This window comes from Pinus tabuliformis, chromosome 3_2 (assembly GCF_031772625.1).
Source record: "Pinus tabuliformis cultivar Carrire ecotype Pingquan chromosome 3_2, CPIR1, whole genome shotgun sequence".
NCBI lineage: Eukaryota > Viridiplantae > Streptophyta > Pinopsida > Pinales > Pinaceae > Pinus > Pinus tabuliformis.
The window spans coordinates 37,348,799-37,376,547 of NC_142302.1; the positions used below are offsets into that span (position 1 = coordinate 37,348,799).

A 27,749-nucleotide genomic window follows, 5' to 3' on the forward strand; every position below is an offset into this window, starting at 1 on the left:
GGTCTGGAGCCCGGACACATATTGGGAAACTACCTCAGTTGTAACCGCTATCCTCTGCTCATGCTTGGTCTCGACATGCCCTGAGAAAAGAGTGACACATGTCTCCCTTGGGACTAGATCCCTAGACGTAGGCTCGGTGATGAACGATATGCCACCCCTATAGATGATCACCTCATCCCCCAACCTGTGGCTGTCAACTGACGCACCAACCCAACACCCCTGCTGAAAAGTCTTCCCCCTAGTGTGCTGTGTCTCACCCAAATATCTCAAGTGAGCTCCTCGTCCCCCATGGCTCATGCCCCAAGTGCAAAAAGTCGACAGCAAAATTGACTGCGCCCGTGGGGGATGTAGAAGAGGGTCAGGTGTCTGAGTCGCCGCGGATATCATCAAGTATCGCTCATCTGTGTCCCCGTCGATCCTGGGTGAACTATGCCCAAAGGTATGCCCGATGTTTACGTCCAAGGGTCTCCCTGGAGGCAACACTCCATGACCTCGTTGTGCAACACAATACATCCCTGCATGCCATCGATCATACCTGTACTCCTGGACATGCCATTGTACACCATGGCCTACCCCTGTACACCGTTGGATACACTCGGCTACGGCTATGCCATCTTGTACTGGCCTAGGTCTCGCATGTGTCACTGTACCTGTCACTCCCTGCATGTACTCAATGCGATGTGAGGCACTCCCACTCCACAGCGCAGTCCAACATACTATGACACACCACCCTGCATCTCCATGCTCCTCTGCAGGCCCCTGCTCCTTGCGCCATAGCCCCACACCCCTAGATGCTATGGCCTAACGTTGGGTCTGTATGCATCAGAGTGCATCCCTCTACATAATACTAAACGCTATGACATAACTCTGTGTAGTCCTGTGTACCACTGCCCATTGTCGTACCACCTTGTAACATACAGTATCTTGCATCGGCTAAAATATCAACCTCTTTGCTAGTACGCCCTCCATGATGTGGGCTACATCCCCCCATCTGCTCTAAAAGGCTTGAGCGGCTTGACTGCCCACATGCTAACGGAAATGACACTACTGCGCCTATCCTCAATAGTCCCTGCGTCCCATATGCTAGTAAGAGAGCACTCTCTCCATACAATGCCCTATCTGATAGCCTGTCGATGCCACCTCCTCCTACCAGCTCCTGCCAGAGTAAGCTAATCACCCTGTGACTCCACGCACTGTCAATATGCCAAGACAACTCATGAAATCTGTCTGCTCGCCTATCAAACCATCCTGTCACTAGTGCTGACTGGGGCTCTGATGGAGATCTGAAAATGTGGGTGTGCTCAAGCGTCAAATCCATCCCGTAGCTACTACCATCACCTACCAGCTCTATGATGTGATGGAAAATCCCACCTGGATCCCAAAAACAGTCCGGCCCTTGAGTCCCTCTGGTAATCCATGGCCTCTGTTGACATGTGGCCATGGATGTATCCAACCGTCTAACCTGCTCCATCGAGTACCAGCTCAATACCTTTCGCCATCGAATCCCAAAGGAGAGATCGAATGTGTAATCCTCTGTGGAAGGAACAAGTCCTCCAAGCTGAAATGGTATCATGCTCAGCTCAGTCATGCTAACTTGTCCACCCCCTTGAGTACATCTAGACAACTCGGCCTCCCTCAATCCAACGCATAAGGGTGGGTTGATAATGTTATAGACCCTGCCAGTGGGCCTCTGAAGTGCACTGTGCTGAAAACCCAACGCGTGACCTCTATGCTGCCCCTCATCAATGGCTAGCCCAAGGGATGGCTGCACATCCTCCTCCATCACGGGCTTGACATGAGCCTTCGACTGCTCCTCCATAGACAACCCAATATGCACGATATGCTCACGAGTCAGCTGTAGGCAACTGTTGTCTGGCAACTCCGTCATAGATCTAGAGGCCTCTGTACCTATCGGCTCAACAACAATGGAGTTGTCTTCCGGCACCTCACCAACCTGTGGTGCATTATTATCACCTGAGAACTCGGTCACAACCCCGAATACCTCATCAATGGATGACACCTCATCAATGGGTGTATGCTCAACTATCTCTTTGCCAACCATGGCCCCTTCAACTACTCTTTCATCTTTTTGCTTAATATTTCTCATCATCCCTGCAAAATCCCACTGGATCTCCATTGGTTTGTGCATACCCCTTAGTTCACAGAATTCCCAAAAAGAGAGGGACGCTTGAATGCCATGACCTAATGATTGGTATGCCTTCCAGTTTCCCCCCAATAACTCCACATCAGTTGCAATCATGTCCGGATTCCCAACTAAGGAATGAATCAACTTCTTCCCCACCTCAACCATCATTTGTTGTATCCTCGCCACCTCATTCTAGGGGACTGCCATGTTGTTCGATTCTAATCTTTCCCACAGGCCGAGCCAAGATTATGGCTCTGATACCACTGTAATGTTCCTAAACAGGAATGTAAGTGATATACAAAGCATGCAAACAATCCAGCAATCAAAAAAACGAAATATACATTAAGCACCCATGGAAACACTGGAAATAGAGAACTGCTGAGCCATTTTAATACTTCTTCAAGAGCAAAGACAATAGTAAAATAGAATGGTGCACCTGGGCTTGTCTCAATGGACAAGCATGACAAAACTCAGGTGAGAAAATGTTGAATTGAAGGCTGCTACAACTGCTGCACCAAACTGAATTGCGCTGCCCCAGAAAATTGCTATGTCTGCTGACTTTGAAGGGCTGGAATCACTGCTTCCCATGCTCAGAAAATTATGAGATTTCAGCTCCTTGCTCCTTGGCCTAAACCCAGAAAAACCCACGAAGGAATTGGCCAAATGTTGACCTCGGAATTTTGGCCCAAATTCCCCTTGGCTCCTCTAGCTGCTGGATGAGTTGGGACCCTTGTTTGACCCGTTGGATCTGCCCAAAAAATTCTATAAATTTAGGAGTGTAATCTTTGCCCAAATCCCAGAAAAACCCAGAAAGGGTTTCCCTTGGTTCCAACCTTCAAAAATTGACCCTTCATAGCTTGGCCCTCCTCCAATTTCGAATTTTGTTGCTGTGACTGATCTTGTCAATCTCTGCTCTCCCAACTCTAGCAATCCTCCTCAAATGGCCCTCCAAGTGATTTCCTACTTCTCCCGTCCAGCTTCAGCTCTACAATTCCTTCCTCCAACTCCCAAGTGAGCCTAGTGATGGCTCTTTGTGCAGGCCCAGGTAACTGTAAATTGGATTCCTGGGATGCTAGCTCTACTGGATTCAAAATCGCAAGAAAGGCTGACCGTATGCTGCTTTCCCAATCTTCTAACTCTCTCGGCGAATACTTGATCATTGATAGCTCCAAACTCCCCTTGCATATTCTCCAGCTAGCCAGAAATACGCACTCCCTATTGTCGTTGAATGGTAGTGCTGTAACACACTCTCGAAACTCCTGAAATATTTATGGAATTGCCTCTCTAGGGCGGGCGCGGATGGTCCCCCGAAGTAGAGGTTGAATCTCCTGCTTGAGAGATTCATGGCTAAACAACTGGTTGACTCAGCGAAACAACAGAGTGAACAGTCAAGTAATTTTGATTGCAATTTGTAAGAATGAATCCAAAATGAGAGCTTCTCCCTCCTTATAACTCCTTGGACCTCTGTGGGTCCCTCCATCCACCTATTCGACTTTCCCTCCAAGCTATTCGAATGGGCCAATTCGAACTCGCATGTGGGTGGCCCCTCCATTTGTAGCAACACCCTGTTACAAATGTGTTTGAGAAGGGACATGACACAATCCCTCCTTGACGACCACCACAAAGCTCTTCCCCTTCCTTCTCCAACACTCAAAAACCGAAATGATGAAAAAAAGGCAAATTTCCCTTTTTCTAGCGGCGGCTCAGTCGGCCCAGTGATATTTTATATCGTCTCGTGATATTCGCGATATTTTCAGGTGCCAAAATATTGCGATATTTTCTTGGCGATATTTTGATATTGGGCGATATATCGCCGATATTATCATCACTGCATTGTACTTTGCTTAGAAAGCAAGCAAGCTTTATTCTTCAATCTCTTCTGGAAAGGGATTAGATGCGTCACTTCATATCAACCTATTGCTTTATCTTTCATTGGTGACTCCATAATATACCAAGTCTCCTCCCATTGGTGAAAATCTGTAAATAGAAGGGAGCCTTAGCTGAGGTGACAATGGGCTGAGTCTCCATTTGTTGCCCTTGGTCTAACATTTGCCCTTTCGGTCCCCTGCTAGTTTGAGCGGCAACAGGCACTATGCTACCAAGTGTCCTAATCGAAAGGAGTCTAGGAAGGATCGTGTAACTGCATCAACGGAGGTAGATGTGTTTTCTGCCGAGTTCGAGAAAGATTTCTCATTGATTGCTTGCATGGCAAGCTTGGTAGACAATAGTGTATGGTATATTGATTCAAGAGCATCCTTCCACATGATCGGGAACAAGAAGTATTTTAGCCACCTAAAGGAGAAGGACATGCAGTTTCAAATTGAGCTAGGAGATGATGGTATGTATACAACTAGAGGAGTTGGTAAGTTAGTTTTTAGAGAGAGTCAAGTAATTCTCTTCATGTCAGAGATGTCCTCTATGTTCCAGGCTTGAAGCAGAATCTTGTTTCGGTAGCTACCCTTGAGGATAAGGGCTATGATTTCATCTCCTGCAGAGGTAAGGCTTGCCTCGAACACTTAGCTCTTGGATGTAAGAAGTAGATAGGTGTAAGGGAGAAGAATTTGTACTTATTACAGGTTGAGACAGGAGCAACCTTGAGCAATAAGGTAGGAAGTTCTTAGAGGAGAGAAGTGATGGTTGAGGAGAGCAGAGCTCTATGGTGTTGAAGAATATAACTAGGTTCGGTCTTGATAAATGGTACTTGAGTCAAAATGTAATATCTTTGTCAAAATAAAAGCAAAATGATTTTTTATTATTATTGAATTGACTTGTTAAAGCATGGGTTTCATGCTTGGGTCAATTGTCATAGGTCAAGCCTCCATTGTAGGCTTTAGGATTATTTGTTTGAGTCAAAGTCTATCTTGTCATGTTAAACTCCTCCATCAAAGTCTCCTTGATGTTGGCCTCAAAAAGAATCTCCATCAAGTCGGCTTCCATAAGTGAACTCATGTCGTCCTAACCTTAAAAGGAGACACAACTGTTCGTGAATATATGTCGGCTATTTCAATGGACAACAACTATATATATAAATGTAAGGTCCTCGCATCAATCTTATCACAAAAAACTCGGGTTAATTACAGAGGTGTTTTTCGGGTAACCACAGTACACAAGTTCGGATAAATCACAGAGATATTCTCGTCATGCCTTTTGAGATAAAGTGCAGATTACAATGGAGATTAAGGACAGAGTTCGATGATATGTCACAGTGTATGGTCTGGTGCTATTTTAGGGGAGATATATCGGTGCTACCACAACAAATGGGTTCAGTGCTACCACAATGAGAAGGTCTCGGTGGTACCTTAGTGACAAAGGATTCGGTGCTATTACAATGATGCTATCACAATGACTCGGTGCTATTACAATGGTGCTAACACAATAGATAAGACTCAGTGCTATTAAAGTGGTGCTATCACAGTGGATGAAGGAGCTCGAATTGGTTGTATAGATGATCTCTTCAAAGATACAAGTGTGAAGAAGGATATTTGCTACAGGAGCAAAGAATAGACTACCATAGAACTAAAGTTTGACATGACAAGGTTGACCTGATGGATGGAGGTAGTCTTGAGTCTAAGTTGTGAGGGTCTTGGTTGTCTCATCTTGTTTTGAATCTACCGAAGGAAGAATTTTGACCAGGTTTTCCCTTAGAGTGGGGTTTTTCCTTGGTTGCGTGCCTACATCTTGTGTCCTCTTCTATTTGTTGCTTGGCATTAATCTTGATGATAAGAAAAGATAGTTCGAAAGAACAAATAATAATATTGAAAAACATCACAAAATAATGTCATAATAAGATAAATCAATTAACTTGCCACACTTTGGATTTCTCAACATGGTATCAGAGCTAAGGTCATGATCAAAGGCAGCTTGAAGATTACTTATGCATCTTTGAAATATTCTCAGTGAAAGGTTCATAGCTTAAGGACATCTCTAGGCTTATAGAATTAAGATTACAGAGAGCTAGTTCAGTCTTTTCAAGACACCTTGAAGAAGAAGGAGGATTTCAGTATATCTCAAAGAGACAGAGAGCAAAAAAAAATTTACAGTGAAAAAGTCAAATCATTTCAGAGAGAAAGGTTATATGATCTCGCAGTCTAGAATAAATGTAACTTTGCTCCATAGGATAGTGATATAATCCACAGAAACAAGTGAAGTTCAGACCAAATTTCAGTGAGGAATTCGTAAAAGTTGCAGTGATGAACTCGAGACATCTAGTATCACAAGTATAAGGTAAGTACTATCCTCAACAAGACAGTTCAAATCAGTTTCGGTGAAAATCACAAGGAGACAAGTTCGATCATTGAGTACATATAATCTCATAAGTAAAATGAGGATTACAATGTGATGTAAGCTACAATGAGACAACTTGATCACTTCAGAAATTGGGTTCATAGTTTTTTGGTGAAGTCATAGTCACAGTCATGACTTCGCTATAGATTTCAGAAGAAGGATTCAGGATCAGTGATATGTTTATAGTTGAAGCACTAAGTGCTGAAGCAATGATAAGGTCAAAGTAGCAAAAAAGTATATTCTATCTTCCACTCGTTGAAGGAATGGAACTTGGTACAACTGCCTATGAAGATCTATCAAGTACAAGCATAAGGAACCAACTTAAGGAAATCAAGTAAGTATTTTGTACTCAACAAGATGCACTTGCAATAAGTCTAATGAGCTATCTAATGAGAGGTACGTAAATACAAGGTATGCTTTTAGATTTGTAATATATTTAATCTTAGATGGTCCTAGTTTATAGTTAGTCTAGGGTAAAAAGAATGTAATCCCTAGATAACATATAAGAACCTTAATCCTAATAAGTAATCTAGGATGTCAAGCAAAAGCCCTAATATTGATTGGAAGAAGGAATAACTTGATTTTCAATATCATAGGATTCCATCCTCCATGATTAGGTAGAATATCTAACTTGAGAAATTAAATCATGTTCTTGGTACCACATGTTTTGCTTGTAAGTATGTATTACATGTATAAAAGATCATGGCTCAATACAAAGAAGACACTTTAAGGAATCCTTCAAAGGTTTGTCAATCTCCAGGTATGTCGTAGACTATACACCTTATAAAAACTCTCTTAATATAAAAGGTATGTTCATCTTATTTTTGTAATTTTCATTACATTACTAACATCGTTATGTCTAGTTGTCTTGAATCATAAATATTCTTGTCGAGGGTGATTCATCGCTAAGTAAATTTACCCTCCTTACATTCTTGATAGTTCTTACAGAACCCTAGATAGGTTCTCTGGAAACCCTAACTTAAGGGTATGCTAATGTTAATGTGTGAAACCCTAGCCTGCTTAGGGTTATTGGGAAATGCTATTTTCAAGTTTTAATGATGATGTCGTGTTTGGGGTTTTGGTGTGATTATAAAAACCCTAACTTATTAGGGTTGCTTTGCTATGTTATGAAACCCTAGATCTTTAGGGTTTGGTTGGGCCTATAAGCAAAACTCTTGTTATGTCTTTAGAGTGAGATCTTAGGACTGAAACCCTAGGTGTATATGTGTCCATTTGGACGAAACCCTGGCTTGGTCTAGGTTAGTATATGTCTAATGTATTCCCTGACATATGATGTGCTTATGCTTGATAATGAATTCCTAGATATGTGTGCTTGATCTAATTACTAATGGTCATAAGTCGTGGGGTTTGGAAACAAGCCCTAGTCAAAGTTTGATATTTTAGGATGACGCTGTTTTGGAAATCTAGGGTTTTGCAGCTAAACCCTAGTAGTAGTTAAACTGTTTAGTATGTATAACCATCTAGAATTTATGAATCTATATAGTGATTGCTGAGAATTTGTAGATGGAAAATCTAGGGTTTACATCAATCCCTAGTAGAAGCTATTCATGTTATTGATTGAAGCTGTGATTGGTTTTGATTATATCAAATCTAGGATATGTATGAAATCCTAGTGAGGAGTCTAACATATGAATTCCGATAGTTGTTAGACACATTGCTTGTTTGAATTGTTTTTAGGGTCTACTATATGAAAGAACATGTCATGTCATTGAAAGAATATTGAAACCCTAGATATAATAAGTTTGATATCTTGATGAGCTGTGGATGTGATTTAGGGTTTGTAACTAAACCTGGGCAAGAAGTTGAAATATAGTCTCTTGCTGATTGTGTTTGTAAAGTCTAATGCTTCCGTTATTATAAGATTTTGATATGGCTAACTTCATGCTTCTATAAGATTTGGTTGTACTTGCTATCTAAGTTGTGCAGGTACATCATCTTCAAGATGGTGAAGATGATCGTAAGTAAAGTTGATGTGATAAGCATGATATATGAATGACTTTGATAAGAAGGATGGAAGCCATGAAAGATTCTCCAATAAGAAGAAGCAGATATCCTTGGGTTAAGAGGGAGCCTAGATAGAAGAGATCTCCCTGAGATTAAGAGGGAGCATGGGTAGAAGAAATCTCCTTGGTTGAGAGGGAGGGCATAGCATAGCCTTGATTGGAGAATACATTTTGAAGGATATGTTATTGCATGTGAAGTAGGAAGGGAAAGTGTATGATTGAGAAATCTTCTATCAAAGATTCGATTGATAGTCCTACTGTGTTGAAAAGCAACATTGTTATGAATTTAAATTCATAAAATTCATAAAATGTTAAAATATTATCTAAATAAATAAATGATTAATTATAGTCAATTAATTAACAATTGGTTAGTTAAATGAAGAGACATTAGTCCCAAAGGATATGTCTCTCTGATTAGGCATGTCCAGTCAACTCCTATTAAAGGAGCACCGCCTCAACTTTGTATTCATAATTCAAATTTTATCAATTAATAATAATATATTACATTCAAGAATATGGTGTATTGTTAACAATCAAGCAACAAGTTAGAAAATATATTGCTAACAATGGTATCAGAGCCAACGACATCTGGTGACATCCCCCACGTCACCCTGCTGGTCGTTAGGCCCAGTGGGCCTCCTCATTTCCTCCGCGTCTACCACTCCACACCTGCCCTTGTCGTTCCCACACCACTGCCTCCATTTGCATTTCCGCTGCATCTACCCCATTGTCGACACAACGAACTGATCGATACATCACCGTGGTCTGCAGTTCCCTAGGCCGTGACAGGTTTCTGTGGCGTTTGCTCCGTGGGCTGGATGACCACACCCACTGTGTCGTCTGCGGGGTTCTAGGCGTCGTGTACTCCATGGAACAATTTTATGCAGCTGACAACGATGTGTTCGTGGTTAGAGCCGTCAACAGCCGTGGCCCTGTTATCAACAGTCAACAGTTATGACTCGGGTCAGCAGCGTAACTCGTCGTTCGATAACATTGGCATTAACATTTAATTTAACTTAATTATAATTATAAGTTATATATATATATGTATATGTATAATATGTAACTTATAATTATATAACATATATATTATGCAATTATAATTTAATTAATTAATATATTTTAATTAATTAAATTATTTAATTATATATAGATATATCTATATATAATAATTAAAAAAATGGGTCTTCAAGAAAAAAACGAAACAAAATGGCAAGCAACAACAATGACGATATGAAAAAAATTCAAGAGGACATCAACAAATTAAATAAACGCTTAGATAACGTCGAGAAGTCAGTTAGTAAGCAGGACCAGATGGCCAACGATATCTCTTACTTAAAAAACTTGATGAGCCGGCGTTTTAGAGAGACTGATCCACCTTCAGCTACACAGAGTCCCAAGACTCCGGAAGGTGAGACTTCTCCAAAGCATGAGTTCCTGAGGCATGAGAAGCAGCGAATACCACAAATTCACTTCGAAGGAAGCCAATATTATACTAAATCTTCCAAAAGGAACCATCTTAAAATAAAAAATGAATTACCTAAGTATGATGGTAAGAACTATAAGGGCGCCGTCGTATGGGTAAATAAGATGGACGCCATTTTTTTAGCGAACCCTCCACTCGGCGAGCAAGAAAGAGTCATGACTGCATCCAACTACTTAGAAGCAGAAGCATACGATTGGTTTTTGTGGTGGTCATCTAAATGTACGGGTTGTTCGTTCAATTGGCAAAACTTTAAAAACACCCTGCTAAAAAGGTTTCATGACGAGAAGGATGAGGTTTACGAGAGATTCGTTCACCTGAAGCAAAAAGGATCAGTGAGTGAATACACTCATGAATGGGAAGTATCAGCAATAAGGCAGAGAGGGTTCTCAGATGAGGAGCTGTTAAAAATGTACCGCTGTGGCCTTAAAGATTACATTTGCAAAGAATTAAAATTGCATAAACCCAAAACCATTGAGGAGGCCAGGCACACGACCATAATTATCGAGCGGAAATATAAACTCCACAAGGCACCATTCCAAGGGGAAGGCAGGTAAACCCTCGTCAGAGAACACCATCAGGTACGTTCCACCACCATTGAAAAATGAAGGGAAACAACAATCTAGCGTCGAAAGGAAAAAGGATGGCAAATGCTGGAAGTGCGGAGACAAGTATTATGCAAGACACAAATGCGCAACACAAAAATTGTACAATTGTGAAGCTAAACAAGAAGAGGAATCTTCAGAAGACAGCTCTGACGAAGAGGACAATGAAGAAAATGAAAACCCTAGTCCAGAATCAGAAGAAGATATGCCACGAATTTCCCTAGCAGCCATCACAGGGATAGCTCAACCACAGACACTGAAGCTTAAAGGTCACATCAAGAAGCAAAGCGTTATCGTTCTAGTAGACTCAGGAAGTACACACAACTTCGTAGATGTCAATGTTGCAAAAACACTGAACTTTTTTGCTTACCTGATAGCAAATGGGAAACATATAGATGGAGTAGGCAAATGCCATAAAGTTAAGTTGCAATTAAGCGAATATGCAATGAAATTATGTTTTTATACAGTTCCACTAGGAGGAGTAGATGTCGTTTTAGGGGTACAATGGTTTCGAACACTAGGCACGTATTCAACAAATCACATAAAGCTGTTCATTAAATTCAAGTGGGATGGAAGGAAATATAGTTTTCTTGGGTTACAAGCACCACCAAATCAAGTCATCTATGCTCAGCAGATGAAGAAACTTATTTGCAAGGGGGCACCAACATTTGTCGCACAATGTGAGCAGTTGGAGTTATTATCGATAGAAGGGACCCACCAACCATCAAAAATTTCATCCTTGATTCAGAAATGCGAGAAGGTTTTTCAAGATCTACCAATGCAGTTACTGCTTCAAAGGCAAATTGAACACATTATCAAAGTCAAACCAGACTCAACACCAGTAAACGTTAAGCCATATCGTTATCCCCATCACCACAAGACATAAATAGAACGCTTAATACAAGACCTGCTGAAGCATGGAATCATTACGAAAAGTAGAAGTCCATACGCTGCACCCGTAGTATTGGTCAGGAAGAAGGATGGATCCTTCTGATTATGTATAGATTACAGAGGTTTAAACAGAATCACTATTAAACATAAGTTTCCGATTCTGTTCATTGATGAAATGCTAGATGAACTACACGGTGCAGAATACTTTTCCAAATTAGATCTAAGATCAGGCTACTACCAAATACGAGTAAGACTAGAAGACGTCGAAAAGACAACATTCAAGACTCATGAAGGGCATTATGAGTTTAAGGTTATGCCATTTGGATTAACAAAAGCGCCAACCACCTTCCAAGCAACTATGAATGAACTTTTTCACCCATATTTGCGAAAGTTTGTATTGGTTTTCTTCGATGATATTCTGGTCTACAGCAAGACGTGGAAAGAACATCTCAAGCATCTGGAAGAAGTATTGTCTGTATTGGAGAAGAACCAGTTCTACGCCAAGCTATCAAAGTGTACGTTTGGGCAAAAGGAAGTTGAATACCTAGGACATGTTATATCCAGGGAAGGAGTCCAAGTGGATCCCAACAAAATCAAGACAATCAAAGAATGGCCCAAACCCAAGAACGTATCCAAGCTGAGAGGATTTTTAGGTCTAACTGGGTATTACAAAATATTTATAAAAAACTATGCACATCTAATAACACCCGTGACCAATTTGTTAAAGAAGAATGCTTTTTAGTGGAATGACCAATCAGACAAGTGTTTTGAGAATTTAAAGGAAGTAATGTCAACCATACTAGTGCTAGCGACTCCTGACTTCTCCAACCGTTCGTAGTCGAATGTGATGCTTCTGGGTTCGGAATTGGAGCCGTATTAATGCAGGACAACCACCCTATAGCATTTGAGAGCAGGAAACTTAATAAACGGGAAGGCATAAAATCAAAATACCGAAAGGAGATCCTCGCCATCATACACACTTTAACGAAGTGGCATCAGTATTTGCTTGGAAGTAAATTTTCAATCCAAACTGACCACAACAGTCTTTAGTGCTTACTTCAGCAAAAGACATTATCAACAGAACAACAGAAGTGGATGGAGAAGTTGTCAGCTTTCGACTTAGAAATATTGCGTAAGAAAGGAAAGGAGAATGTCGTAGCTGATGCACTCTCATGTAAGGATGACGACCACACAACATGTGTTGCCATGATAGTTGTTCTTGAATGGTTGGACGAAGTACGAGCTGAATATGCCAAGGATGAGGATTGTGACTCCATGATTAAGAATATCAGTCAGTATACCAACTTCGAGTGGAAGAATGATATATTATGGTACAAGGGTAGAATTTACCCAACACCCACATCCAAATTTAAGGTGAGAATACTAAACGAGTCTAACAATTCACCTGCAGCTGGACATGTCGGATTCTACAAGACTTACTACAACATCCGACAATCACCCTATTGGAAGGGTATGAGCAAGGAAATCCAGAAATATGTTGCAGAATGTGATATTTGTCAAAGGAGCAAGAGCGAAAATGTTCCAACCCCAAGGTTGCTACATCCACTACACATTCCAAATCAAAAGTGGGAAGAGCTTTTGGTGGACTTTATTCAAGGACTACCTGCATCTGATGGAAAGGATACAATATTTGTAGTAGTCGACAGGCTTACTAAATATGCCCACTTTATGGCTATTAAAAAGTATGACACAACTAAACAAATCGTTGATGTGTTTTGTAAAAATATTTACAAACTACATAGTTTTCCTAAGGTCATCGTCAGCAATAGAGATGTAAGGTTTAAAGGCAAATTTTGGAAGGAATTCTGTCACCAAGCAGGAATATCCTTCAGCATGAGTTTAGCCTATCATCCCCAAACAAATGGGCAAACCGAAATTGTTAATAAATGCTTGGAAACATATCTTTGTTGCTTCATTACAGATAAACAAAATAGATGGACCCAGTGGCTACACCTAGCATAATGGTGGTATAATACCACATACCATACTTCAGCTAAAATGACACCTTTCCAAGCCTTATATGGTTATGAGCCACCCAGGTGGAAAAACGTTGCACTCCTTGATTCCAGGGTACCAACAGCTAAAGACCACCTAGGAGAAAGTCAAAGGATCGTCAACTTACTAAAAGAAATCTAACCATGGCTCATAATATAATGAAACAACAAGCCAACCAACATCGCTCTGAAAGAGAGTTCGAGGAGGGAGATTGGGTCTTTGTTAGACTCCAACCTTATAAGCAACTATCACTAAAACAACAAGGGAAGAATAAATTATCACCTAAATATTATGGGCCGTATTAGATAATCAAAAAAATAAGTAGCGTAGCTTATGGCTTAAAGATACTTGATAATTGTTGAATCCATAATACCTTTCATGTATCAAGTCTCAAGGGAGTATTAGGGCAAAACCAAATAGCACAAACAAAATACCAGAGACCGATAAAGAAGGAAGAATAGTCCTCGAACCTGAAGGTATTCTCGCTACCCGAGAAAAGGTTTTACGGTCCAAGACAATAAAGGAATACCTCATCAAATGGAAGAGGTTACTAGAGGAAGACTCGTCTTGGGAATCATAACGTTTTTTCATCAACACCCAAACCTACCTATGCTTTGAGGACAAAGCGTTTTAAGGGGAAGGCAATGTTATGAGTTTAAATTCATAAAATTATTAAAATGTTAAAATATTATCTAAATAAATAAATGATTAATTATAGTCAATTAATTAACAATTAATTAGTTAAATGAAGAGACATTAGTCCCAAAGGACATGTCTCTCTGATTAGGCATGGCCAGTCAACTCCTATTAAAGGAGCACCGCCTCAACCTTGTATTCATCATTCAAATTTTATCAATTAATAATATATATATTACATTCAGGAATCTGGTGTATTGTTAACAATCAAGCAGCGAGTTAGAAAATATATTGCTAACAAACATCAAGTTGTTTGAAAGACCCCAGAGGTTTGTATTTGATTATGTACATGTGAAAGTATATTATTGACTGGGGTTGTGTTTGTACATATAAATCTCTCGAAGGTTTCGATAGCATGTTGGTTACCGATCAGTTTGATCGAGAGAGATTTGTTGTCCTTGATTTGTTGGATCAAGAAGTGTTGAGGCTTTGTGAGTGAAGCATTGCTTCTGAGGACATCTGGCCGGCACATTGTGTTGATGTCTAGGTCCCAAAGTTGGAAGGGTGGTGTTGGTCATAAAGCTCTGACCTCAGATGCACACCTGGATCCTTGTGTTGATGGTTAGTAAGTAAGCCTGATGGTACCTAGAGAGGCTGAAAGCTTGAGTCCATTTTAGTCCCACCCGATGGATTGCCCTGGTCAGGAATCTAGTCCGTGGCATTGTGATGCCTAAATTGTTGAGAGATGAATGGATAGATTGCCCTGGTCTGGAATTTAGTCCATGGCATTGCGGTGCCTAAACTTCTTTGTAGATGATGTGTTTTGAGATCTTCCATGTACCTCTATGGTTATATGTAAATATGAATACCTCCTTAGTTAAGAGGGAGTGTTGAAGAATGTAACTAGGTTCGGTCTTCATAAATTGTACTTGAGTTAAAATGTAATATATTTGTCAAAAGAAAAGCAAAAATAATTTTTATTATTATTGAATTGGCTTGTTAAAGCATGGGTTTCATGCTTGGGTCAATTGTCATAGGTCAAGCCTCCATTGTAGGCTTTAGGATTATTTGTTTGAGTCAAAGTCTATCTTGTCATTTTAAACTCCTCCTCCATATCTTGTCATTTTAAACTCCTCCTCCATCAAAGTCTCCTTGATGTCGGCCTCAAAAAGAATCTCCATCAAGTCGGCTTCCATAAGTGAACTCATGTCATCCTAACCTTAAAAGGAGACACAACTGTTCGTGAATGTAAGATCCTCGCATCAATATTATCATAGAAAACTCGGGTTAATTACAGAGATGTTTTTCGGCTAGCCACAGTACACAAGTTCAGATAAATCACAAAGGTATTCTCGGCATACCTTCTGAGCTAAAGTGTAGATTACAGTGGAGATTAAAGACAAAGTTTCGGTGATATGTCACAGTGTATGGTTTGGTGCTATTTCAGGGGAGATATCTCGGTGCTACCACAACAAATGGGTTCGGTGCTACCACAGTGAGAAGGTCTCGGTGGCACCTCAGTGACAGAGGACTCGATGATATTACAATGATGCTATGACAGTGACTTGGTGCTATTACAATGGTGCTAACACAGTAGATATGACTCAGTGCTATTACAGTGGTGCTATCACAGTGGACAAGTCTCGGTATCACAGTGGATGAAGGAGCTTGGATTGGTTGCAAAGATGATCTCTTCAAAGATACAAGTGTGAAGAAGGTTGTCTGCTATAGGAGCAAAGAATAAACTACCATAGAACTAAAGTTTGACATGACAAGGTTGACTTGATGGATGGAGGTAGTCTTGAGTCTAAGTTGTGAGGGTCTTGGTCATCACATCTTGTTTTGAATCTACTGAAGGAAGAATTTTGGCTGGGTTTTCCCTTAGAGTGGGGTTTTGCCTTGGCTATGTGCCTACATCTTGTGTCTTCTTCTATTTGTTGCTTGGAATTAGTCTTGATGATAAGAAAAGATAATTCGAAAGAACTAATAATAATAATGAAAACATCACTAGATAATGTCATAATAAGAGAAATCGATTAATTGCCCCCTTTGGATTTCTCAACACGCGGGAAATTTTAACGCAAGAGCAAATTAGAGTACCTGAGAAGGAGCTACTCTAGATGAAGCCTCGACAATATCTCATTTTGAGTCTAGGCTAGTTGGTAGTTGGGTCGACTAGCATGATGATGAGGAGCTTAGCCCAGGGCGAGAGGAGGCATCCACTCAATCAGTGACTCCTAGTATAGGGAGAGTTCGAGCCAAGTGGGCTTAAGAGTTGTTTAAGGGAGATCGGGAGAGATTTGGGTCTTTCAGTATGACCTTCAGCTAGAAGAAGCAACCACCGAGATACACGGGGTACATGGCACTTATGACTGAGGTGGTAGACTTGCAGAGCATGGTTGGAAAGAATAGGTCTTCAAATCGGATTCCGTAGAAGAAAGCAAGCAAGTCTTCCAGCTCAGAGGGAGCAACTGCAACAACATAAAATGTGGTAGTGTTGGAGATAGATCCAAGTGGACGAGGTTCTTCTAAAAGTACCTTCCTCGCTAAGAGGGAGTTTTGAAGAGTGTAGTGAGAGAAGGTCTTTTGTGGTTTGTGCCTTAGCCAAAACGATCGAGTTTGTCTTTCCTTTGCCCGTGGAAGAGTTCATGGAGATGGAGAATTCATGTGTAGTGATGGAGCTTTAATCACATGGAGCCTCCCTCAGTTAACTACAGGATCGAGTGGCAGTTCAAGTTTAGAAGAGGATGAGTTGGAAGCTTCAATTTCTAATTGAGGCAAGGACAAGTTAGAGAGTCAGTTAAACTCAATTAACAAGTCAATCACAACCATTGTTCTAAATTTGTATTTGCTAGATTTAGCATGGATCAAAGTGATAAAAGGAGGATGAAGGCACAATAATAATTAAGTTGTTTTAGTCACGAAGGATTGTGACAAGACACAACTCACTAGATTGTGAGAGAGCACAATTTTGTGCGAGTTCATCCTTGCTGTGAGTACGTACTTTGCAGGAGCTAATATGCAGTGTTGAAGAGGTTTTCTTGTGAAAACATGCGTTAGGAGTTAGGGGATGTGTCCTAAAGAATAGGAGGCCATTTGTGCTAGAGAATAAGAGGCCTATGCATAAAGAATTCGGGCTAGTCAGCGGGGACTTGTGTGTAATGAATTCGGGCCAGGTAGTGGAGATCGAGGCAAGGAAATAGGGCTAAGTAAGCCGCAAGGAAATAGGAGCTGGATCAAGTGTGTTTGCAAGGTGAGTCCAACTAGTACATCACGAGGACTAGATTGTTATCAGTGTGATAAATTGCCCTGTAAGAGATCAAAGTTCTCAAACTCTGTCAATAAAAATACTACAACAAAGAAAGGGGTTTTCCCAGTTGGGTTTCCCAAGAAAATTATTATGTGGATTTGTGTCAGTGTTTTTATCTCTGCGTTTTATTCTGTTGCTTATTTGTTAAAGAACTTTGTATCTTAGTGAAGGTCGAGTATGTTTTAGTATTGGTTGCCTTGTTTTTCAGTTACTTACTAAGTAGTTGCAAAGTTCCATGGAAATTTAACACAAGGTGTTGACTTATAGTAGTGGGTCCTCTAGCAACAACATGACATAAATCTATTTTAACATTTGCCTAAGTTTTACCACAGGAGGACAATTTTAACCCTTACTACATATGACAAATCCTGAGACAAGAGGTATTTCCTAAATCACTAAGTTAGAGGAAAATATGATGGATAACTTATTGAAGGGGAAGGGGAACTTCATGTATTGATTCTTAAAGCCATATGTGATGATGTAAGGGTCTTTTATCTTCTCCAACTAGATTTAAAGAGCTAGGAACCTTCATTATTTACACATATATGCTTTAAGATTGAGCTTTGGTTAGAGTTACCACCTCGACACTTTGTTTTACTACCCCATTTTGTATTTCCTTTAGTTGATTTGTTTTTGTTATAACCAAAATGATAATTTTGTATTTATAAGCAAATTTGCGCCTGGATTGCGACAAATACATTGGGTAGTACATAGCTATATCTTCAAAATCTTTTCCCTAGCCCTCTTATTTAGCCAAACTACAAATTTTCCCAGAGGGACTCCAAACTCGACAACAAAAAAACGAGGTTTTGTAGATATGTACCTTAAAAAACTGACACACCAAAAAACATAATTTACATGTCATATTATAACTGATTGATAATGCAATCCTTCATAACTGTGTAATGCCAATCCATTTATCTTTAAGGAATAAGAGAGGGCCTGATTCGGCCATTGATTTTTAAATCTCCCAATCTTAATTTACACCCTTCATTAGCACATAAGTTTGCATCTTTATTGAGATCACAAAGAACATGGAAATATGCTATTGAAGAGAACCCTTCCGCTACTTTCCTAATTCTTTTCATAAGACTTTCTAATGTTTTGTCCCTCGGATAGCAGCCATTCACCAAATGCTGTTCTTTATTTGATTTCTTAGTCCTTTGTTTAGATATGCATTATTTGGCATTGGATGTAGGAGTAAGGATGTTTTCATGAGATGGCATGGTTCTAGCTTTATTGTTTTTAACTATTATCTTTCATGCTCTTCACCTTTAGCCTTTTTTGGATTTATTTGACTTAGGTTTGATTGCTCTTCATTTGTTTGGTTGCTCTTCACCTTTAGCCTTTTTTGGATTTATTTGACTTAGGTTTGATTGCTCTTCATTTGTTTGGTTGGAGCTTGATGAATGGCATAGGCAAGTCAAACATGAGTAGAAATGATTTTTTTTGTGAATGGGATGGAAGTGGAAGGGGTAAGATGGGAATTGTTGAGTATGGTTAGGATATGAAGTATGCTACCTCAAACATATCCCCAACAATACTACTTGAGTTAAGACCTATTGACACTTATCTAAGCAAAATTATGTCTCCCATGGGTTGGCAAGGCAAAATGATAATTTTGTTGTTGTTATGTAGTGTTATTAGATCACACTTAGTGTTTACTAGGGTCACAACGAAAGTTATAACACCGTGTCTAAGTATTGAAACCATACAAAAGAAAATAGCACAAGAATTGAAGTAAAACAAATTAAACCAAAGTGCATTAATGATTTGAGTTTAAGAGAAATAAGCTGATATACCATGGTTGAGTCATTCAAAAGAACTCGTAAGTGATGTGAGGCTAGATCATCATGTATCTAATGGAAGAATTGAAAGAACAAGTGTGAATTGAAAGATATGAGTAGGAGGGCTTATGCAAGAAGTGATGTCAGACCAGTGAGAAGGTTGTTTGGGAGTAGTTTCCCTTGAGAGGGAAACACATACTATCATCATGCTTGGGTTGGTCGCTTATCACTATCATGTAGCACTCTATATCCAGGTTTTTCCTAGTGACCTTGAGTATTGTGAGAGTTTCATCACAATATTCTAGAAATTCTCTGAGGATTTCCTAGCTAGGTCGTCTTGATGCTAGATGTTCTCTTGAGGACATCCTTTGATAATGCATAGGAACCATCTTTGTAATAGACATGTAGTTTGGCTTTTCTTGCTCCATTATGGTGGTGTCTTAAACCTTTGTAGGTCTCAAGGCCTCTTCTTCTTCCTCTTCTTTTGCCTCTATTTCCACTACTTTGAGTAGGTCACTCTCACATTGTATTGATGGATATAATCACTTAATTTTGCTTCCACTATTGCTATAGCTTTTTTCTCTCTTTTAAATTTTAGCTTCTATTTCCTACTATTTATCACTACTATTGTACTTTTTAAGTCCCATTGACCTACCCTTTTGGTCACTTGTGGATATGAATAATATTATCTTTTTTTGTTTTGTTTTTGTGTTGTGTCATGAAGGTTGGCTATAATTTATTACATCCACCCCACCAAAAGGGAACACCATCTTTAGTATGATTACAACACATGAATAGAAATGGGTATTGTCTTTTGCATTTATCTTCCATCTCCCTTGTCGTCTCCTTCAGTTTTTGTGCTGTCATCTCCGTCACTTTTTGTGCTTTCATTTGACCTTTATTTCGACTTCTAGCTAGTGTGAAGGAGTGGATGAGATATAAACAATAGCCCTACATTGCTATTCCTATTTTATATGTAAAATGCTTTTGGTATTAAGGTTAGATATCTTGTACCTAAAAAAATATGATGTTGTGGTGGAATTGTTGACAAGTTGTTTACCTATTTGATGAGGTAGTAATGAACATCTACCACTTACTATTGGAGGGTTGGTCTCCATTGAGAGGGTTAGGATGGCTATATAACTTACCTATAGGCATAGGGAATGTTCGTTACATATATAACTACTAGACTTGATCTTCACATTCCCTTTGTTGACTCAGTTGGCATGCATTGCTTATGAAATACTATAACCCTCTCTGTTTTGGCTATGTTTGTGTTTGCATGGTATGAAGAACTAGTCTTTACAATGTTATGGTTCTATAAGTAACTTTAGGCAATACCTTATTGCACTATGTCTAGATCAGAAATCTGTGATTTTATGATTTTAGGAGGATGTTCAAATAATAGAAGCCTACTACTCAAACATCATGTCTATAATGACTTTAAGAGGTTCTCTTTTTGGTTTGTTTCAAGCTGCGTCATGTTGTATTACCAACAATTTTGAATATGCTTATACGAAGTCATTTTAATTTGAGTGAAGACTTGATAGTAAAAAGTGAGATGTGATTTTTGTTCTACACACTATAAAAGGAAGCCAACTTAGATTTTTTTATGAAGGGACATATTATTTAGGTTGAATTTGCTTCCTCGATTTTGAAGTTTATATTATTGGATTTAACACCTCAACTAGAAAATAACCCTTTTGTTCGCAATATATTTATCACCTAGTTTCTAGATTGTTGGAGTTCAATTCTTTAAATTCAAGTTTATCCACTTATGCTTGTATTATGAAGAACATTGTATCCATTTCAAAAGATCAAGTAACTTCCGTAGGGGCTTTTTATTGGAAGGATGTTCCTCTTGTATTGTGTGCAAAGTGTTGAGAACTTCAAGCTTTTGCATTGTTTTGATATGTAGATTTTCATTGCTTTGAGTTAGTCCTCTTTTAAGAATACATTAATAAGGATTTCAACTTATGTTTTGAATTTCCATTGTCTAGGGATCAGGAAAAACATTGGTTATTTGTCATCGGATTCTACATTTGATTTCCAAGGTAACTATAGTAGAATATTAGAAAGAAATCTCAAAGAGACAAGCTATTTGTGTTATACTTGTTTTTTTGTCACCTAATTGTGGGGTTGGAATTTAATGTTTGAATGATAGGTATATGATGCTGCTATTTCCCATCTTTTTGTAGATGCATAAAATATTTTTTTATTGATTTGGGCTTCAAATGCTCAATAGAGTAGATAATCATTATAAGATAGGCTACATGCATACACGGGGAGAGACAATGTCTAGTTGAATAGAATTATAAGTTTGAGGCCACATGATTTTGAAAATAAGATGAATGTTAAGACTCAAGAGTAAGTATGAAATTTCAACTATTATCATTTAATTTACTATTAGTATCTTTTTGAAAATGCCATCTAAGTCCAACACTATGAGTCATCATGAATGTAGACTTGAATGATTGTATACTGCATTAGGTCCCTTTGATCAATTCTTCTACATGAGAGATGCTTGCACAGTTGCTGATATCTCATCTGAATCATGATACTTTACATTCCAATATTGCATTATAATATATGTTACAATTGGTGTTTTTAATATTGGTCATCTCAAACTTGAACTTAGTCGAGTTGCTCAAGTTGACCTCACTCCATATTGACTTAGCTAGCTTGGTATTGAATCAATCCAACTTAGTCGAGATTGTACCTACTTCACTAAGTTGGTGAGATATCCCTTTTTTCGAGCATTAGGAATAAAGACCAACTCAGTAGCCTAGCCATTGCCATAGGCTATAGATTAAAAAGTAATGATGTAATATTTGGGAATTAATTAATTAAAAAGTGACTAAGGAAAAAGAATATTATAAGTTACTTTAATAAAAGAAGAAAAAGATCCATAGAATTCACCCATGGTATTCCAATAGTTCATGACTAATAATGGAGATGAGAGCTCACTCCTTAGGTATGCATATTTGGATTATTGTTTGTGTTATTGAGTTGAGGTCTTGGAGCTTGTTTGGGTGAGAGCCCGCATGAAAGTGGGTAAGTAATCCACCCTAGCTGATCTAGTCAAGGGGGCTTTGGTATTGGGAGCATATACCCTAACCACTTGAAGAGGAGGGATCAAATCAGATCCACTCACTAGGCATAATATGGAGACTAGGAGAGGTCAATCATATCTCTCATAGGAGCATAACATTTGGACAAGTAGAATTTATGTTAATTTTTGGTATGTTCTATGCTTAAGAGAAATTTACTTCAATTTATTTATTAGCCCAATATCAATATCCATTTTAGCAATCACATCAGCATGATAGTAAAATGCAGATAGAACATAAACATAAACAATAGAAGACAAGCCAAGACAAGAGGACACAAGATGTGGCACCAGCCAGGGACAAACCCCAATGTGGGGGAACCCTTGATCAATTCTTCTTACATTCTTCAATAGTTCAGCAGAGAGAGATAGTACAAATTACAAATCTGATAATTTATGACAGTAGCAGAAAAGCCCTAACCAGAAAAGTCAACGCTGGTCAAACAAGGGCAGAATTCTTCCTCTAAGCAGCTCGGTCAAACCCGGTCAACTTTGGCCTCCAAAAATGAATGCAAACAGTCCAAAACAGTCCTAAAAAGTCCAGTCAGATGCTGGTCAATGAAAGTTAAATGGTGGCCAGATCTAGGGCAGTCAATGCTGGTCAAATGAGAGGTCAAATCACCTCGATTTTAGTGCCCAGATCTGCGGCCTGTCAAGGAGAAGATGCCTCACCCAATCTGCAGTCAAAAGGAGGTCAACGCTGGTCAACGCAGCCCAAGAAACAACCTCTGCAATTCGGTCAAACTGGTCAGCGCAGTCAAACAAAAAATGTCCTCCTTCCTTCGCACGTGTGAGAGATAGCTGCCAGATTTGCGTACCCAATCAAGTGAGGAGAGAGAGACGTGTGAAGATGAGATGATGATAAAATGACTTGAGGTCTCCTCCTTTTATATGCAATGTTGAGGATGAGCTGGGGGTTTGAATGCTTGTTTACTTGCTGGTTGACCTTGACAATTGGCCAATAATACAAATAAATTCATATCTTCATTTTTACATGTCGTTATTAGATGATCTTTAGATCAATCCTACACCTCTCGGAGAGAGGAATCCAAGAAAAATATAGGCTGTCATAAATTGATGATCTAGGTTTTGTTCTATTGCGTCCTAATTTATTGAAGTTCAATTATATGGAAGCTAGGTCTCATTATTGCATGCTTTACTCATTATATGATATGTGAATGACATTCCCCTTGGTTATCTTGATTATAGTTCTCCCAAGTGACTTTAATCCCTTACAAAGGCAATAGTTAGGGTGTAATATCCCCAATTTTGTTAGCATGGGGATTTTTCCCAATTTTGGTAATATTAATTAAAAGGGGCAACTATATTTTGGAGAAAGGTGAGAAGTATTATTTTATTGCAGATTGGTGGCAAATTATTATTTTATTAAAATGGTGGAAAAAATAACTAAGTGGAAAATGGCACCCGCCAATAAAATAATATTAAAAGGAGTCTAGAAGGATGGAGAGAAAATATAAAAGAAGGAGGGACTCATTTTGTGGATCATCTTTTGACTATTACACTTAATGCTTCATCTTCTATTGGAGCTGTTTAGCACAAGGGTAGAGTGTTGTTTAGCGTAGGAATTCCAGGCAGGATTCCACCCAATCTTCGAAGGACTTCGAGTGCTTCCCTAGTTATGAATTCAGAGAGTCCATTGTTGGGCTTTCATAGAGCTTCACTGACAACAATATTTCCTGCTTTGCGTATTCTCCGGGCATAGAGGCAATTCGAGTTATTCATTGTGGTCCAGCATACAACGAGTTGGAGTCTGGGTTATTTGTGTTGAAGAAAGTGTAACTAGGTTCGGTATTTACAAAATGTAATTATGATCTTTTTACTTGTCAAGAAAAAGAAATATTATTTTTGTAAATTATAAGAATGAGTTTCTTGCTCATTCCATAGGTCTAGGAAAGTCAAAGAGTCAAAGACATGTAAGGAGCTCTTCATGAGCCTATGTAAAATGTATACAAGTCTAGAACAACCCTCCAAGACAAGCACAATCCTCCAAAGACAAGCACGAAGAAGACTGCTTGCAAAACGATGAAGAGATCAGTTAAGTCGGCCTCAAAGAATATACAAATGACATGTCGGCTCAATAAAAGAGACACATCAGTTCACATTGACATGTCGACTTATTATGGAGGCATAACACCTATAAATAGGCGGCTAGAGTTACCACAGAAAATCAGAATTTTGGATAAGTATCTCTGTAACTTCGGAGGTACAGGAACTCGAATTTTGGATGGGTACAAGACTGTCTATCTTCGCATAAGGCTCAGACTTCAGATGGCATTACTGTAGCTTCAGATGGGTGCTACAGAAATAGTAACATTCTCGACATAAGTATGATGATAAGGGCTTCGGTGCAAGAGGGGAACACTCTGTCTCATCATTCTAGACAATATCATCTTGGTATAGTAGTGATGACAAGAATCTCAGGGATCCACATCAATCTACACAGTCTCAACATAATTCAGATGAAGAAGGTCCTATAGTAACACTCTTTGCAGTCATGATCTTAAGCTTAGATATGATCTCAATGGAGACTCTGTCACAAGGTTATGATCACAACGAAGGAGCAACTATGGTGAAACAATCATGACCTCGGTGGGCCTAGGTGTAGACCTTAAGAAGATCTCGGTGGTACAGTTAAGACTTCGATGAAAGTGCAAAGATGTTGCAGCAACATTGAAGATCTTGATGATGATCTCAGCAGTGACAAAGAAGAGTATTGGTGTCTTGGTCTTGGAGTGGCTTAGTAAGTCTAGGGTCATGGTCTTGGTGTTCGTCAATTGGAATCTCTATAAGAAGAATTATGTGCGGGTTTTCCTCTCTAAGAGGGAGAGGTTTTGGCCCTGGCAGAATGCCAACATCTTGTGTTCTTGTCTCTTTGTTTTTGGTAGCTATTTGATGAAATAAGAAACACACACTCTAATAATGTCAAAGAGAAGATTGTGCTAATAAGAAAAATTAAAATGCCTCACAAATAGTTATCATGCTAAGAAGAATCTCATTAAATCAATGCCCTAGATTCTTCAACAATTTGCAGGAGGATTTTCCTAGTTGAAGCCGAGAATTTTGTGGTGTTTTTGCAGGGATAGAGAGCAACAAATGTGTGGGTCAAAATTATCTTCATTTGGAAGTGTGTAGGGGTTTTTGGCTTAGCTTGCACAAGGGAAGAAGGGAGAAGAATTGTGGAGAGATAAGGGTCGGAGATTGGAGGTAAACCTCAAGTGAGAATTTAGCCAGTGGTAGATTTGGGCATAATTTCGTAATATCAAACTATGGGGCGTTTTCTAGCCATATTTGGCGATATGCACTTGTTGGGGATCATCGAGGGTCGGTGGATTTAACCCAAACCCTTTTTGGGTTTTTATGGGTTCATTGAGAGGAGTCTCTAGCTAATTTTACAGAATTTTTTGGGCAATATTCGGGCTTGAAATCCTCATTCTTGTATCAGGATGAATTGTTGGTTAGTTGGGGAATTTGCATCACTTTGTGGGTTCGATTTTGACTTGGAGATAGACAAAACCTTTTTTGGGTATTTTCGGGTTTGAGGAGAGGAGCTCGTGGATGCAATTTCAGAGCATTCCAGGCATTATTTTGAGCAGAACTTCCAGTGCCATTTGACAACCTATAACATATTTTTTGGGCATTGTGCATTATCAGTTTTGAGCCATTTCAGTAGTTGGGTCAATGAGACTTCACTTGGGGTTTGCATGGCAGGCCCGGGTTCCATTGTTCTTAATCATTATGTACTCAAATTCTCATTGATTAATAAAATGGCTCAATTATTCTGCTTATTTTCTATGGTGTTTTGATTTGAGTGCTTGGACTTTAATTTTAATTGTTGTTCCTAGTTCGTGTTTTTGGTATTTAATGTTATTTTCCAATTAGGAATATTACATAGGGCATCAAATATCCTTACTCCTTTGCAAGAATTGGCTAATTTATCACCTCCATAGACTCCATCAACCCTAGGACTAAGCACTGGCCCCCCATTGTTGGTGAACAAGTCATATTTTATCCATAAATTTGAATTTTCTCTCTCCCTCTAATTCCCCCTCTTAAGGCCAAGCGACCTTCTAGGGCCTAGTGTGAATTGACAAGAAGAGGGAATTTTGGGTCTTGGAAAGTCTAAACATTGAGGGTTGAGTAGTTGCCACAAAATCATTCCTCTTTGGTGGGCATTCATTCCATTTTCATCCATAATTTCGCTTGCACTAGTTGTTTGTTCTGAGTTAAACCCTAGTTTGGTATAGCTTCAACTTGGGGGCTTCTTGAGTGTTTCATGTGTTTTAACCTTGTTGGAATACATTGTGGGAAGCCCTTTCTTGACACTTTGACCTTTGGCCATCCCGACTCACAACATATCAATCAAACCCCAGGTCTTTTGTTGCATCAATTTGGCCTCTCTAAGGAAAGCAAATTGCCTCCTCTTCATAGTTGGAGCCTAGTACTAAATTGTGTCTTTACCTTAGAACCCTTCAAGTCACGTCATCCCTTTGAGACCTAGAATACCTATTAGATGACCTTTATACTAGGACTCCTCCCATTGGTGAAAGTCCATATATTGCAGGGGTAGTCACTGTGGTGATAGTGGACTACTATTCCCATTGTTGTCACTTGGTCTAGTAATAGCCTTGTAGTGTACCCCTCTCCAAGACTCGCTAGATTTTGCGGCAATAGGCCTCACACCTCTCTCATTGAGAATTTGTGGGTGTTTAAAATTTATGGAGCAACATTGAAGAGTTGTGATTTAGAGTGAGCTTGGAGCTTGTTTGACAATCCTCTAGGACTATTTGCGGTGGATTTGGCATCTAAATTAAGAGGCTACAACCCATCTTCAAGCTTGGAGGAGTTATGGACTAGATTCATATGCTCATTGATAGATATTGAATCTGTCCTTTTTTTTTGCTATCATGAAATTTTGAGATTTGAAATCTTTCTTTTTTTACTTCAACTTTCTACTAGCTTTCATATTAAGATAGGGTTTCATATTTATCTTTGTAGATTTGTTTACATTTTAACTTTACCATGGCCACAAGAGTCAAAGACCCTGCATAGATCCATGCCGATCATGTTGATGGGGAGATGTTTTGCAAACATTGCAAGAAATGTTGAAATTCCATGGCAAGTGCAATAGAATACAAATTTCTGCTTGATATTTACTACCTAATGATTTTCAAATAGTATTTTTTATGCCATTGATATCATTGAATAATTATACTTAGAAAATCTCGAGTGTAAATGCAACAAAAAGAGTAAAGATCATGGAAAGACAACCATACATAATAGACACAATTTTTGTCCTAGGAAACCCAACCTTGGGAGAAAACCCAACAATTTTTTCTTGAGGAGAAATTGTCTTTTCAACAAGTTTACGAATTAGAAATTTTTTGTCTAGAAATATACCCAATAATTCAAGTCAAATACCAGTCAAACCTGGTCAAAC

General features: G+C 39.1%; 1 protein-coding gene across 1 annotated transcript in view; it reads left to right on the forward strand.

Annotated features, from left to right (window-relative positions):
* LOC149179699 (uncharacterized) overlaps positions 1-27,749 on the forward strand; it is a 334,331-nt gene that overhangs the window by 76,408 nt on the left and 230,174 nt on the right. The window contains exon 2 of the mRNA XM_089418039.1: positions 21,183-21,236. Within this exon, the coding sequence (XP_089274165.1) occupies positions 21,183-21,236 (54 nt within the window). The remainder of the gene's footprint in view (positions 1-21,182; positions 21,237-27,749) is intronic.